The sequence below is a fragment of the Meleagris gallopavo genome, chromosome 21 (assembly GCF_000146605.3).
Source record: "Meleagris gallopavo isolate NT-WF06-2002-E0010 breed Aviagen turkey brand Nicholas breeding stock chromosome 21, Turkey_5.1, whole genome shotgun sequence".
In the NCBI taxonomy this organism is placed as follows: domain Eukaryota; kingdom Metazoa; phylum Chordata; class Aves; order Galliformes; family Phasianidae; genus Meleagris; species Meleagris gallopavo.
Genome location: NC_015031.2, coordinates 5041468 through 5055873, shown reverse-complemented (window position 1 = coordinate 5055873; position 14406 = coordinate 5041468). Strand labels below are relative to the sequence as shown.

Here is a 14406-nt window from a genome sequence, read left to right as displayed (position 1 = left end):
CAGCCAGGCACTGGGAGCAGTCATGGCACAGCACCCGCATGTCCCAAAAACGTGCTCAGGCACTGTCTGGGAAAGTGCTAGTTGGCACAGGCCAAAAGCTGTGGGTGTGCTAACAAACAGGCTTGGGTGATCACGGGCCGGTGCTCCAGTCCACACCTTGGCTCTGTTTCACTTACTAGTATAAACAAAGCCTTTGCTGCTGTCGGTGCTACCCATCCTGTAGTCATCCTGCAGCCAGAAATAGATCTCTGGGAGTGACGCCGCTCCTCATCTTGCAAAACACAACTGCAGCAGAGGATGGCACCAAAGGAAAAGGGCTCCAAAGTGTTTTGGGCTGAATGTGAATGTTACTTTTTTGGAAGTCTTCAGTTTAGAGTCTTCATCAGTATTGTCTACAGGGTGTTATTAGCAAGAAGGAATTCCCTGCAAGTTGCTTCAGGAGAATGTTGTCTCTGAGGAGCAAAACCATTCCTCCAAGCTGCAGAGTTGCTGGTGAGATGCTGTGCATCACTGTTAGAAGAAACCCAAAGCCTCAGCGTGTCCTGAGTGTGCTGCCTTTCAGAGCAAATAAGGGGAAGAAGCAACGGCTTCTGCTGTGGGACAGAAGAGCCCCTAACGGAGTGACAGCATGAGGAAGGGAGAGAATGGCAGGGGTGCTGCTCAGAGCCCCACTGGCATTAAAGCAGCCTTTGAGTGTTGGGTTGAGGCTTGTTTAGTGTGCACTGCGATCTAAACTTGGCCACTAATGCAACTTTTTCAGAGGTGCTGACCTAGAAAAGGTATTTGGGTGTTGTTTGTCAGGTCCTTATCCGTGTCTCTGTTCTTACTCTGGCTCATCTTCAGAGAGATGTTGCATGAGGGGCAGCAGGGCAGGGAGGGATGAATGTTATTGTTAGGAGATACAGGACCATCCAGTTCCTCATCCCCTCCCTGAGAAGGTCCAGACACCAGGGATAGCATCGCAAGGGAGTGTAACAGGATAGGGATGCAGATGTTCTGCCTCCATGGCCTTTGCAGCAGCCAATATCTTCCATTTCCTGCCACATGTAGTCAGGAGAACGTGAGATTGTGCTTTCTGTGGTCACTCAGTGAGCCTACTCACCATGGACTTTGTGTTTTACATTTAATTTATTATCATTAAATTTTATATGCTTTTTTATCGCTTGATATCACGAGATCCTCTACAGTTCTTTTTCCAGTCAGCTATAGACTGTCATGGATAATTCCGTAGCAGCAGCAAACTTTGTCACATAATCAGCCAACCCCTCTCCAGGCCACTTAAGATGGATGTTCCTGTGAAAAATGCACACTTAGCCCTATTTCGGGGCCTTTCTGTGAGGCCTACAGCCAGGGAAGGGTTCATATTTTAGGGCTTATTAATAAACACCAGCTCAGGCCTCCACCCAGAAACTAACTAGTCTGATGCTGAGTGAGCTAATCCCTCCAACTTACAAGCGGTAAATGAAATGGTTCAACAGCCAGAACGTCCTGCAAGGAAGAGGTGATAAGGGAAGAACAGAGCACTGTCACACTTAGTAACTGTGACTTTCCCAAAGTACAGCCGTAATTATTTGAAGTTCTGTCTTAAGAGAACAGTGGCTAGAGCAACTGGCGCTTTCCCACCCGCTGCAGGGACTCGTTTAGGTGGGCCCTGCCATTGGGTCCAGGCATGCAGCTGCCCCCAAGTGCTGCTGTGTGCTCCTGACAGCCACTCCTGCAGCCACCTGCCCTGCTGCCATCTCATTTTGCCAGCTGTTCCAGCTCCGTCAGCCACTCCTGCGCTGCTCACAGTCATCTTGTGTTCCTCATCACTGTGATTCGAGTGATGATTTCCCTGCCATAGAATCATAGGATAACAGAAAAACTTGAGTTGGAAGGGACCCAAAGGCTCATCAAGTTCATCCCTCCTGCTGCAGGCGGAGCTGCCAACCACTAGATTGAGCACTAGATCAGGTTGCCCAAGGCCCATCCAACCTGACCTTGAGCACCTCCAGGAACGGTGCATCCTCAGCCTCTCCGGGCAACCACTGTCACCGCTGTTGTTGTGAACATCTGCTGTTTGAAGTGCCCTGCCCCATCTCACCGCTCGGTGCAGGGCTCGGTGCAGTGGGTGAACATGTAAGCAGAGTTGCCCGGGCACCGACTGGCTGGAGGTGAGTGGGGAGGTTTGCTGGGGTGTCCCTCACCTCCACAGGGCTTCCTTTGCAGACACGTGCGTAACGGGGCGGTGATTGCACGCTGCAGCCAGCCCGAAATCAGCTGGTGGGGCTGGCGGAATGCTGACGACGAGTATCTTGTGACATCCATTGCCAAAGCCTGTGCCTTGAACCCTGGAGCGAAGGCACCCGGCGGCGTGCCGCACAACGGGAGCAGCGACGGCAGCGAGGCCTGCGAGGCTGACTTTGGTGAGACAACACACTTCCTTCTGCTGTCTCCTACATGTGCACATTATACAGCGCTCCCTGCACCTAAATGCTGTTGCTGCTAACAGGGCTGTTACAATGCGAGATTTAAACCCGGTATCCAGGTTCATAATCTGGGCTGTGCATGTGGGGTGGGTACACAGCCAGTGCTGTGGGGGGAGGGAAGGAGGTGCCAGCACTCAGCCTGTGCTCTCTGCAGACTCGTCCCTGACCGCATGTTCGGGTGTGGAGAACGTGGGCACTCCTCAGAAGCTGCTGATCCTCGATGCCAGGTCCTACACGGCAGCCGTGGCCAACAGGGCAAAGGGAGGAGGCTGTGAGTGCGAAGGTACGTGGGGCTGAGCGCATCCCAAAGCACTTCTTGCGCCTGCTGGGTCTAATGGGCCCTGGAGCAGTTTGTGTCAGGTTGGCGTTCCGGTGCTCGGTCTCTGGGAGCACACTGCCCTTCTCAGTTGTGCAGAGTCCATTACTCCGCAGAAACAGCTGCTGGCCCACGAGGCTTTCTAGAGAAACTGCCTACATGTCGCTGGAATTGAGCAGTGCTGCTGTGGGGGAACAACCAAACTGTGCGTGGAGGCAATCGCTGCAGTGGCAGCAGCAGTTCCTGAACGTTTCTGTCTCTCTTGTTGTTCAGAGTATTACCCCAACTGTGAAGTCGTGTTCATGGGCATGGCCAACATCCACTCCATCCGGAACAGTTTCCAGTATCTGCGAGCTGTCTGCAGTCAAGTGCCAGACCCCAGCAAGTAAGTCACCTTGCTCGAGCTATGGGGGAAGTGCTCACAGTGCTTAAACATGGCCCATTTTGATCCCTGGTAACATGGAACAGATTGCATCATGGATTTAAGTATCTGTTATCTATATGTATCCTATTTTCTATGTTTCAGAAACATCGGGGAAAAATGGCAATTAGATGTCAGTTTGTAGTTATTCCCAAGCTGGTTAACTCTTCTTTTTGACATATTTTTTAAAAGACTCTTATTTTCATTGAGAAGACAAAAGCAACTTGACTTAATGTGTTGTTTTGCTGGAGGACTAAGCCACCATCTTCCTTTTTTGCACACCTTCTAGCTGGCTTTCAGCCCTGGAGAGCACCAAGTGGCTGCAGCATCTTTCTGTCATGCTGAAGGCAGCAGTGCTGGTCTCCAGTGCAGTTGACAGAGAAGGACGTCCAGTGCTGGTTCATTGCTCTGATGGCTGGGACAGGACTCCACAGATCGTAGCACTGGCAAAGATTCTTCTGGACCCCTACTACAGGACCATGGAGGTAAGCGTTGTGCTACTCTTCATGTTGTCAAATGGCAGTTCTTGTCTTTGAGTCTCAGCAGAAGGGAGCAAAACTCCACGTGGCAATTAGCTTACTGGCATTTCAGAGCTGTTATTATGGGCATTGAATTTTCTGTATGTTCTTCCTGCCTCTTTTTCGCTGTTCGGAAAAGTGGTTGGTAAATAACCTGTTGTGTTCAGGGTGCAGCTGCTTCCCTGCTCTTCCTTGTGATTATTTTATTTATTTACATTCATTCTCAAGGGTGTTTGTCATATAGAAATAACAGACATTGCTCTGTATTTGAAAGCCTCTGACCTTCAGGCAGCTTTGCCCCCAGACCGAGCACTAACAGAGTTTCCTTGCCAGAGCTACATTAGTCCTGAGATCACTTGCCTCTGCTGGCTGATGGGGTTTGCCTTGTCTCACTCGGTGCCTACAGCAAAGTTTTCTCTTTTATTTGCAGGGTTTCCAGGTGCTTGTTGAATCAGATTGGCTGGATTTTGGTCACAAATTTGGTGATCGTTGTGGTCACCAGGAGAAGGTGGAAGATCAGAATGAGCAGTGCCCAGTTTTCCTGCAGTGGCTGGATGCTGTTCATCAGCTTCTGAAGCAATTTCCTTGCCTCTTTGAATTTAATGAAGCCTTTTTGGTAAGAAATACACATGCAAACACTTCTTTATTCCTTACCAACTGTGAGCAGAGGCAGAGAGGAGGCCATGATATTTTATGGTGTTATAGTTGAAGGAAAGAAAAACTGAATTCTTTAAAAATTGGGATGTGTCTGAGTACTGTTTGGGCTCTCTGCTGGCATTCCTCACATACCTGTGCGGGTTCAGCCCTGCCCTTTAGTTGAGGCGTTCTGACCTGGTTCTGTATGTGCAATGCTGCTGACAGCTTCTCTTCAACTGCTTACATTTCTTCCTTCTCCCAGTGGGGACTGCAGGCTTGGCAGACCAAGCAGACTGGGCAGTGATGAAAGTTTTATGTTCTGCAGTTTCTTTGGATTGCTTCTTCTCCAGGTCCTTTTCTAGCCCAGTGAATTCACATACCGTCAGTAGCTCAGTTTTAATCAAAAGCTTCCATCAGCAGCACTGTTTTAACCCAAAGCTTGGTTTAAGAAAAAAATATGGGGAAATGATACCTATTAATCTCTAGGTCTTATCATGTAGTACAGCTTAAGGTCATAGACATGGTATCAGTTGACTGTTGATTTCACTTTAATGAAAGTGCCTTCTGTTATCCCCTCTTTGTCCTGCCCTGTGTGACAGAGAGGACAGCACTAAGGTCACCAGCTGGGTGAGAAGTGCTTGAATCTTCCCAGAGAGGTGGAAGACGTTGCCCTTGGAGACAGGCAACACTGCTTCCCAATAACCATGACAACTGTTCTCCCTTCGATGCTGCAGGTGAAGCTGGTGCAGCACACGTATTCCTGCCTCTATGGGACCTTCCTTGGGAACAGCCCATGTGAGCGAGAGATGCACAATATCTACAAGCGTACCTGCTCCGTGTGGTCCCTCCTGCGGGCTGGAAATAAGAACTTCCACAATCTTCTCTACATGCCAGGGTCTGAGCAGGTGAGTATTGCTCCTGACCTCGCTTTCTGGGCTGTCCACTTGCCAGGCACCAGGAACTGTATGAGGAGAGGCTGGAAGGTTTCCTGCTGCGTTCATTTTAAGCACAGTGGTTGTTGCAGGTGCTGCATCCTGTGTGCCACGTGCGAGCGCTGCACGTCTGGACAGCGGTGTATCTCCCGGCTTCCTCCCCACACCCTTTGGGACAGGATGACATGGACATTTACATGCCCCCTGGATCTCAGAGCCAGGAGTTCAGTGGCAGATGTTTGGACAGGTAAGAGCCTAGAGTTCCGTCCCGGGTTGCCTCTTACCCACAGTCATCTTTCCTTCTTGTAGTTCCTCTGTTTTACCTCTTGCACTCAATATCTTTGCTGTGGGGAGCAAGAGCCGTGTTGTCCATCCACTTGCTCACTGCTGCACTAAAAAGGCAGACTGCAGATGCCAGGCTCTGGTGTTCTGCATTTCAGCTCATGCTGCTGCACCCCTCCTCTCTTCCCACCCTATGATCTCCAATTAGGAACATTTCCATTATCATAGCTACAGCTGAAATGAGGGGAGTTTATAAGAGTTTTGTTTTGAGATTTGCTTTGCTTTGGGGTTCCAGATTACCAAAGACAAGATCTATGGACGACCTGCTTTCAGCCTGCGACTCCAGCAGCCCGCTGACCCGCACGTCCAGTGATCCAAACCTGAATAACCACTGTCAGGAGGTGCGTGTGGGCCTGGAAGCCAGGCACGCTGCCACTGAGGGAGCCGAGCTGCACGTGGGAGAAGGCAGTGTGGTGGCTGCTGCTGAGACACAGCAAGTCGGGGAGCAGCAGGAAAGTGCCCCCCTGCAAGCCAGCTGTGCTTTCAACAGCAGCACTGAGCATGAAGAGCAAAGAAAGAAGCTGAGCAGCTGGGCATCTGTGCCAGCAAATGATGTGTCTGTGGAGACAGAAAAGGGAAATGGAACATACATGGAGGAACTGGATGGTACATGCCCAGCTCCAAATCCTTCCAAACAGGAAAATGTTGACAGGGTTTCCACCAGTTCTGGAAAGCAATTAGAATCCCATTCCCAGGAACCGTTGAAGGCTACTGGCTTGGAACCCGGTGAAGAAGGCTGCCCCCAGAAAAACACCACCAGCCAAGACATTCCCAGCCAGGAGCCACTGGCACCCAGTGCTCCTTGTCAGGAGCCGGGTGTCCCCTGCCCAGATGAAGACAACAGCAAAGGTTATACTGGAAGGAAGGGGCTCTGTGAGGATTCCTGCCGGATGGGGAGAGTCCCACTAGAGCAGTGGCGCAAGCCCATTTCCCAGAGCCAAAGCAGCGAGTTCTCCTTTTTGGGGTCCAACTGGGACAGTTTTCAAGGAATGGTGACATCGCTCCCCAGTGGGGAGCCCACGCCCAGACAGCTCCTCTCCTATGGTTGTTGTAGCAAGAGGTTGAGCAGCAAACAGCTGCGGGCACCGGGCCTGTGTTTCAGTGGCCAGTGGTCTGCCAGGGAAGGTGCAAAAGGCTCAGTCTGCTCTGGCCACATCGGCACGCATTTTGCAGGCTCTGTAGGGAAGCCCAGCCGTTCGTGGCTACCCTGTCACCTGAAGCAAGCGTCTGGTCCCAAGCACATGCCACCAAAATGTCCTTCTCCCGTGCCTCCTCTTTACCTGGATGATGACGGGCTCCCTTTCCCCACGGATGTGATTCAGCACAGGCTGCGGCAGATCGAGGCCAGCTACAAGCAGGAGGTGGAGCAGCTCCGCAGGCAGGTGCGGGAGCTGCAGCTGCGGTTGGACATCCGCCACTTCTGCGCCCCGCCGGCTGAACCGCCCATGGACTACGAGGACGATTTCGTAAGTAACTGCCTCTGACAGCCTCAGCTGTGCTCGTCTGCCAGCAGCAGGCCCTGCACACCCCCTCACATCACACTGCCTGTTCCAAACTACATTCACGCTCCTATAACTTCAGAGCAGATGGTTAAGACCATCTTCAGCCCCGTTCCCTCATCCGCAAGCCATGTCCCAAGTGCCTCCTGGAGGTAATTCTGCTTCCAGGGGGCCAAGCAGTGGCTCTTATGTGGTTGTGAATGCTTCAGGCTTTGCCCTTGTATGGGGAAATGCAGAGCCACCCGTGTGCCCCTCGCAAGCGCTCTGTGGCTGGAGACGGAGTGCCCCGGGACAGGATTTGTGACTCTTTTTTTCAGACATGTCTGAAGGAATCGGATGGCAGCGACACTGAGGACTTCTGCTCTGATCACAGTGAAGATTGTTTGTCAGAAGCGAGCTGGGAGCCTGTTGACAAGAAGGAGACCGAGGTATGTGTGCTGTGACAGCAAATGCTGTAAATGCAGCAGGGGAGGATGTTTCCTTCCTGGCAACTGATTTCCATGGTTACAGCAATGATGAGTGGGCTGGAAGCAGGGCTGAGAGAAGCCACCCTTGTCCTTTAAGGCAAGAGAGTGTCTACATCCTCATCTGCTGCATCCCACAGAAAGGAGCCTGTGTGATGGGCTGTCTCAGGGCTGGCCTGTTCTGATCCAGTGCAACATCTCAGCCTGCATTTGGGTCCTGAGACCTGGTCAGTGTGGTGTTAGACTTGGAGCTGATGAGGACTGCTGTTTGCCCTAGGTCACGCGGTGGGTTCCAGACCACATGGCCTCGCATTGTTTTAACTGTGATTGTGAATTCTGGCTGGCAAAACGGAGGCATCACTGCAGGTAAACAATATTTTTGCTGCAGTTCCACTCTTCTTCTCTGCATGTCTCTTAAACGTCCCAAAATGCCTGTCTGCAATGTTTGTCCCCTTCACCTCTGAAGAGAAAGTATTAGGACCTTCCTTTATTTACCAGATCTCAGAAATTCCCTGCAGATTCCCAGTCTGCTATGTTTTCCTTGTTTCCATTTCCCCAAGGTCTTTGGTCCTTCTGATCCCAAACTGGATCCTTTACACTTGCTGAAATTCTTTTCAGGTGTTTGCAGCTCTCTTCTCACTGCCTTTCTTTCTTCCTGACAGGAACTGCGGGAATGTGTTTTGTGCTGGTTGCTGCCACCTGAAGTTGCCCATCCCTGATCAGCAGTTGTATGACCCTGTCCTCGTTTGTAACTCCTGTTATGACCACATCCAAGTGTCTCGTGCCAGGGAGCTCATGAGCCAACATCTGAAGAAGCCCATCGCCACAGCTTCCAGCTGAATGCCAGACAAGGGACCTGTCTAAGCCCAGCCTTTTCTCTCATGGGTTTGAAGGGTGACTCTGCCTCCACTGTAATTGTGAAGGCCTTTGGTGCAACACTTGAACACCAAGCTTGAATGCACTGTCTTCAGCAGTCCTACGATCAGACTGGAGCAGAGGAGCTCAGATTAGAGAGCACGGTGTGCCTCCACTCTGGGACCAGTGGGCCCGTACATTGTAGTCTGACCTAGGGCAAAAGAGGGGATTGCAACCTCTTGTGTTTGTGGGCTGGAAAGCAATGTTTTCACAGATATTGCCTGTGCAAAGTACCCCCAAAGCAATAGAAAGGCATGTTTAGAACCAACTCCCCCGACAAAGGCAGGCTGCTGTACAAGAAGGAAGAGGGCAGACTTGAGGTGGACCTGTGTGCTTTGGAAGGGCCTCAGCCTGGAGCAGTTCTGTAGATTCTCTTTCCATGAGTGTGATTTGCGATCAGCTTGGTGAACAAGACTCATTAGCCATCACTAATTGATTTTCTCTTGAGCATTGAAGAGAAATTCATTCTGGCTGAAAACAGGCCGAGCAGATTTTGCCTGTTTTCATGCTCTGCTAGGATTGGTGAATGCACCTGACTTTGCCCCTGCCCGCCAGCTGTGCGGGGCGATGGGAGATTGGCTTTTTCACTTCCTGCTCTGCCCGTCTGCTTTGTCTGCAGTAGTGTCACAGCCTGGTGCTAACACAGGAATGGCACCCTGATCCTCTCCTGGCATGGAAACAGAACTCGTGTTCCTGTGTTGCTCCTCCTCCCCTTTTCTGCCCTCAGCTCTCCACTTCCTACTGCTCTGTATCCTGAAAACTTGATACCTTGAGGGTGTAGGCCATAATATGTTGTTTTACCTCCTGGAATGTGCTGTCTGGTGTATGTGAGGGTTTCAGTCCAAATGCTGCTATATATTTCTGTGCACTTAATGTAACCCGAAAAAGGGAGAATGAAGCATTGATACCAAAATGGAGGTGAGGAAAGACACTGGCTGACATAGACACTACGGTCTGTGCTTTTCACTTTAGGATGTACAACCAAGCTACAGTGATAAACATGGCACGTGGCATCTGTTCAGTGGTGGAAACAATATCTCTGGTTTGCCCCAGTGCTACCTAAAATGCCTCTTGAATTTGACTTCCTTTTTTTTTGTCTCCTGTACAGTGGTCAGAGTTCAGAGTTGCCAACTTGTAATTGCCTCTCTGCTTGTTCCTTAAACTCGAGAGCAGGAATTCCAACTCATTCCAAAAAAGAAAAGTAACTGGGTTTAGAAAGTAAGAAAGGTTTTGAAAGAGAAGATGGCTTTGGGTGAACTTCAGTTTAATTGCTAGATCTCTGTGGGAGTTTCCATCCTGCCTCCTTTCTAAGATATCTGCAGGTATTAGTGAGGAAGGAGAGTTTGAATGTGGGGCATTTCTTTCCAGAAATGCAGGTTTTCTTCCCAAAGACATGAAAATGCCTGCATCATGAGCTGGGACTTCATATGCTTGGAGGGAGGAGCTGTGAGGGCATTTGGTCAAACAAGGCAAAGTACTTCACGCTGTTGTGACCTCCCAGGTTTTTGCTTTTGTTTGTCATCTCCATCAGAGGGAATGGAACAATGGCCCTTTCCTGCACTTTGATATGTCAGCCTCTGGTTTTGTAAATCCCAGTAGTGCAAACAAAGCTAGCATCATCTGAAGACCCTGTACCTACTTGGACTCTGCTTCTTTTCCATACTGGGAACAACCAATATGGCTTTGGGATGAGAAGGCACCTTGCTTCAGATTCTCCCCTGCCTTGTACCTTGCAGTCATTGCCAGACATGGAAGATGACCATTGGGTTGGCAGAAGAATCTGCTCCTGTTTCACACATGTTGGAATGACTGCAAGCAATAAGGAAGCCAGAAACTAGGTACTCCTGGCCCTTCCGTTCAGGCCGTTAGTCCAAACTGCTTTTAGCTCTTGTGAGTTTCAGCGTCACAATGTGCTGGCCAAAAACTCTAAAATCAGTTCTATAACATTGTGACAAACAAAATGTGCTGTACAACTCAATACAGTTGAAATAAAATCTCTATATTAGTGCTGCTGCGTCTGGACCCATTATTTCATTTGTGGTGCATTCTTGCTGAACGTTCCTTGGTTGTTACTTGCAGCCCTGTCCCTTGGTTAAGGTATGTTAGGAATTTGGTATTGCTTCTCACAAATAATAATCGTGGCTAGGACACAAAGCACGTATGTCATGGTCTTCTACTCCAAAGCCCTGTGCTCTTTACCAAACAAACCCATGGCTCCCCGGGAGAGCAACGCCCTCCAGTCTCTCCCTTAATGACTCAGCGAGGGATTTTTTTCTTCCGAAGAAGAGCTGCTAGGGAGGATTCACTGGCTTTTCACCAACGTGTTTGTACCACTTTTGCCTCTTAAGCTGCATTAGCTTTGAGCATCCCTAGGGATGGGATGGTTTTACTGGCTTCTGCATAGCTGGATGAGTGCCCAAGTTCCAGTTCAGAGAAGCAGTGTTCCTCTTGTGTTCTTTGGTGAGCTCATTCCTGCCCATTCCACCTCTGTACCTGGTGGCTGGTTGTGTTCCTGGCTGCAGAATGGCGGCTGGGGGCTGTTCTGATAAGTTAACCTGCCCTGCCAGGGATGACATGGGTATCTTGCCAGTCTGCTGTGGAGCTGGAGTGAATCTTTTAGAAAGTCTTCAATTTAAAGCATTGAGGGAATTGAACTGGTCTCTTACGAAGTGCCCCAGTAGTTTAGGTCAGACAGGTACCTACACAGTTTGTTGCATTAGAAATATAGCAGAAAGATAGCTTGTCACATTTAAAAAGTATTGCTCCTGAAACAGTCATACAAAGGAAGATCATCTTTGAAGGCAGTGTTTCTGGATGTTAATCATGAATACTGTTTCTGCAAAAAAAAAAACCAACACAACCCCACAGATTAACTTCCAGGCTCTAGTCTTAATGTTTCCATGTCATCTGGCTGTGCAGTGAAGGGCTGGCTGCTAGATGACTCTTCTGGCATCTCACGGCCAGATGGAGCAGTCCTTGAGCAGAATTGCCCCAAGTGCATTCAGAGCTGTCTGTGAACATTTTGCTCGAGATACCTGTAACTCGTACTGTCAGGCTGGCCGTGCCAGCAGGGACGCTGCACATTCATGAGTACTGAGCGCAGAACAAAGCCTTATCGCTTCAAGAATATAAAGCCATAATTTACCAACACGTTCAGCCTGAAGTAACCTATATGTGCATGCTGAGATGTGTCTAAACCTAGCACAAACAGTGAGATCAAAGCCTTCCCCTATCAGTGCAGTAACTGCCATGAATTCTTAGCAAATTAACAACCGGAACTGCTTATGATGTACCATAGTATCTCATCAGCCACTGAACAAAATAAACACAGATTTAGGTGTAGAGAGAAGTCGGGTCAAGCTTGTGATGGCTGGATAATATTCAGTCGCTAAGCCATTAATAGATAATGCTAAAACTGCAGCGGATGTGAAGAGACATGTTAAGCCTCAGTTATAAAAGAGGAAAAAAAGCAAGAATGTGATAGATGGCCTTCTTGTGAACCCTACAAGTACTGAACAGGAAACAGTTTGAAGTGAGAGACAGACAAGAAGGATGCAGGCTTTCTGAGGTGTGTTTGATGTGTTTCCGACCCTTCCATTTTCAGTGTAACAGATAATAGTAGTAAAACACTCCCCAAATGGCACACTTCTGTAAATGCTAACTTTGGTATGGTCCAGCTTAGGGTACTGTGGGTATTGTGATATTTCAGAAGTTAATAGTGATATATACGGCAAACTGTCCTTAGGAGAAAACTGCTGTGTGCAGTCCCAGTCTGTTTAAAAAAAGAAAGGAAAAAAAAAGTTGCTGAAAGCAGCACACATCCTCAGTCTCACAAAGTCTGGGTTAGTTACACAACTTCAGTCTCCAGCACGGCAATGCAAGTGTAGTTTCTACTGACATGGCTGTGTCTTTTCTCACTGAAAACGCAGTTTGAGCCCATGTCAACCTTCGGGTTTAAAAGCTGGTGGCTGCGTGGCCTGCTGGCCTGGCCACTCAGCGGGGGGTGCTGGGTGAGAGTAAGCCTGGGTTAGGGGCTGCTTTACGTGTCTGGGGACAAAATGCTCAGTGTCACGAGTGTCACTTCCCTTCTGTGATTGTGACCTCATTTCGTAGTCAGACAATAAAGTGCTTCCTGTTACTTTTCTATAAAGTAGTCATGCTGTACAAAAATGAGCAACAAGGAATGGTGTATTTGCTTATCAAGAACACATATCAAGAAAACGCAAGAACAATGTAGTTTCATTCATGATTAGGAAAAAAAAAAAAGCAAATTTTCTTTACATTTGCATTTCTTAAAAATGGCTGCAAAGGCATCCAGAGCATTGCTTGTATGGGAAAGAAAAACTGAAGTATGTGTGGGGTTGGAAGGGTGACAAGGCAGGTGTTGAGTGAAGGCTGGAGGGGAGATGAAAGCATGCAGGAAAGGAGAGATGTGGGGAGGAAGCAGCATCAAGGCTGGCTGAGAAGGCCAGACCTGCTGCCAGCTGACAGTGCAGACCTTGCCCTGACCAACAGCTTGCAGCTGATCCGCACTTCCTGCTGAGCAGCAGTCCGTTATTACTGATCTGTTCTGAGCGAGAAGAAATCTCCAGTGCTCCCCAGAAACATCTTTGCTCAAAGATCAGAGCCTGATCTACCCAGGCACCGAAGGGGATTGTTACCTTCTCTCGTCGTCAGGCTTGCTTGGTGAGTCAAGGGCACTCCCATCGTGTGACACAGCCACCCGAGAGCTATGAAGCTGTTTCCTTCACGCTTCCCTCCTGCTGCATCTGCTGTGAAATCGTCTCTGTGACCTGGCATGAGCTGTGAGGCACCAAAAGGTGCAAGCCCTGGCTTTGCCTGGAGCATGCAGCACTCTGGATGCTGATGAAAAAACATTCCATCGTTAAAAAGTCATCTGTTTTGCAGCTATGGGCTCATCTACAAAGTACTGGAGGAAACACTTTGAAGGGACTTCTTAGTTATAAGGACTCATTCTGTGCATTTTAGTTATGAACTACATATCGCTGAGTATGGCCTGACTTACGGATAACACAACAAAACCACTCCTTTCCCAACGTCAGGCCTTCGTGGTCTTCTTGCAGTGCAGCTACAGAGGGAAAGAAGAGAAGCTTTAAGTAATTTCACCGATGTAATGCAGGAGACAAGATGAGAAAACGTCTTGTGGGCTTCTTTTTGATTTTCAAGTTTGCATTCAGTGTGCTTTACTTTCAAGTTAGCGCTGTTTACACCTAGCAACCATCATACAGTTCTTAAGAGGACAAATTACAAATCATTACTGAAGATACAAAAACGCAAAGCCCCCGGGAAGATGTGTCACCTTCACATGGGTCGGAGGAGCTGACGAGAGCTGTGGGCCATCACACACTGCTTCAAACCACTCTTCCACGGCCCAGGTTTATCTGTGACAATGCTGGCAATATGCAATATGCTGACAGTGCTCTTTCCCACTGTTGCTACTCACTCAGAATAAGGACAAATGTGCTCCATCCGCTCAGGACGGAGAAATAGCCCTCTGGCACAGAGGCAGCACTCTCTCCCAGCCCTCCTCATGATCACTTCTTGCCCCATTTCTTGTTTTACCTGTCTGCTCTGCTCTGAAGTGACCCCACCCCAGCATTTCTGAGCTAGGCACAGATCCAACACCTCCAACTGCCCCCACGCCGCCAAAGATTTCTTCCTAGCACTTATTTCTGCAGAAGCTAACCCGTGTCCACGGCGTCATGGTCTCATTTTAACTCTATTAAACCCGTTCTGTACTGGGAGAGACCAAACCGCGTGCGGACTTTCAGGGCAGAAGCGACAACCGTTTCATCTCTCCCGGTCCCACCTAAACCCACTTTCTTCTCCTTTCTGCAGAAGCAACCCGCGGCGTTTCTCTCTCCCCGTGAGGCG

At 49.2% G+C, this 14406-nt stretch overlaps 1 protein-coding gene and 1 long non-coding RNA gene across 4 annotated transcripts in view; one reads left to right on the top strand and one right to left on the bottom strand.

Moving 5' to 3' along the window:
* MTMR4 (myotubularin related protein 4) overlaps positions 1 to 10518 on the top strand; it is a 40945-nt gene extending 30427 nt beyond the window's left edge. For all 3 annotated transcript variants that reach the window (XM_031556425.1, XM_010721840.3, XM_010721839.3), the window contains 11 exons: positions 2209 to 2405; positions 2623 to 2751; positions 3058 to 3169; positions 3495 to 3690; positions 4154 to 4339; positions 5094 to 5264; positions 5384 to 5538; positions 5869 to 7099; positions 7450 to 7560; positions 7874 to 7962; positions 8259 to 10518. In XM_031556425.1, coding sequence (XP_031412285.1) covers positions 2209 to 2405; positions 2623 to 2751; positions 3058 to 3169; positions 3495 to 3690; positions 4154 to 4339; positions 5094 to 5264; positions 5384 to 5538; positions 5869 to 7099; positions 7450 to 7560; positions 7874 to 7962; positions 8259 to 8436 — 2755 coding nt within the window. In that variant the 3' untranslated portion in view covers positions 8437 to 10518. The remainder of the gene's footprint in view (positions 1 to 2208; positions 2406 to 2622; positions 2752 to 3057; positions 3170 to 3494; positions 3691 to 4153; positions 4340 to 5093; positions 5265 to 5383; positions 5539 to 5868; positions 7100 to 7449; positions 7561 to 7873; positions 7963 to 8258) is intronic.
* A 79-nt stretch (positions 10519 to 10597) lies between these two features.
* Positions 10598 to 14406, bottom strand: LOC109370650. The gene is made up of 3 exons (XR_002120952.2): positions 14352 to 14406; positions 13538 to 13600; positions 10598 to 13374 (listed from the first exon to the last, which is right to left on the bottom strand). It is a non-coding gene; the product is annotated as an uncharacterized LOC109370650 (long non-coding RNA).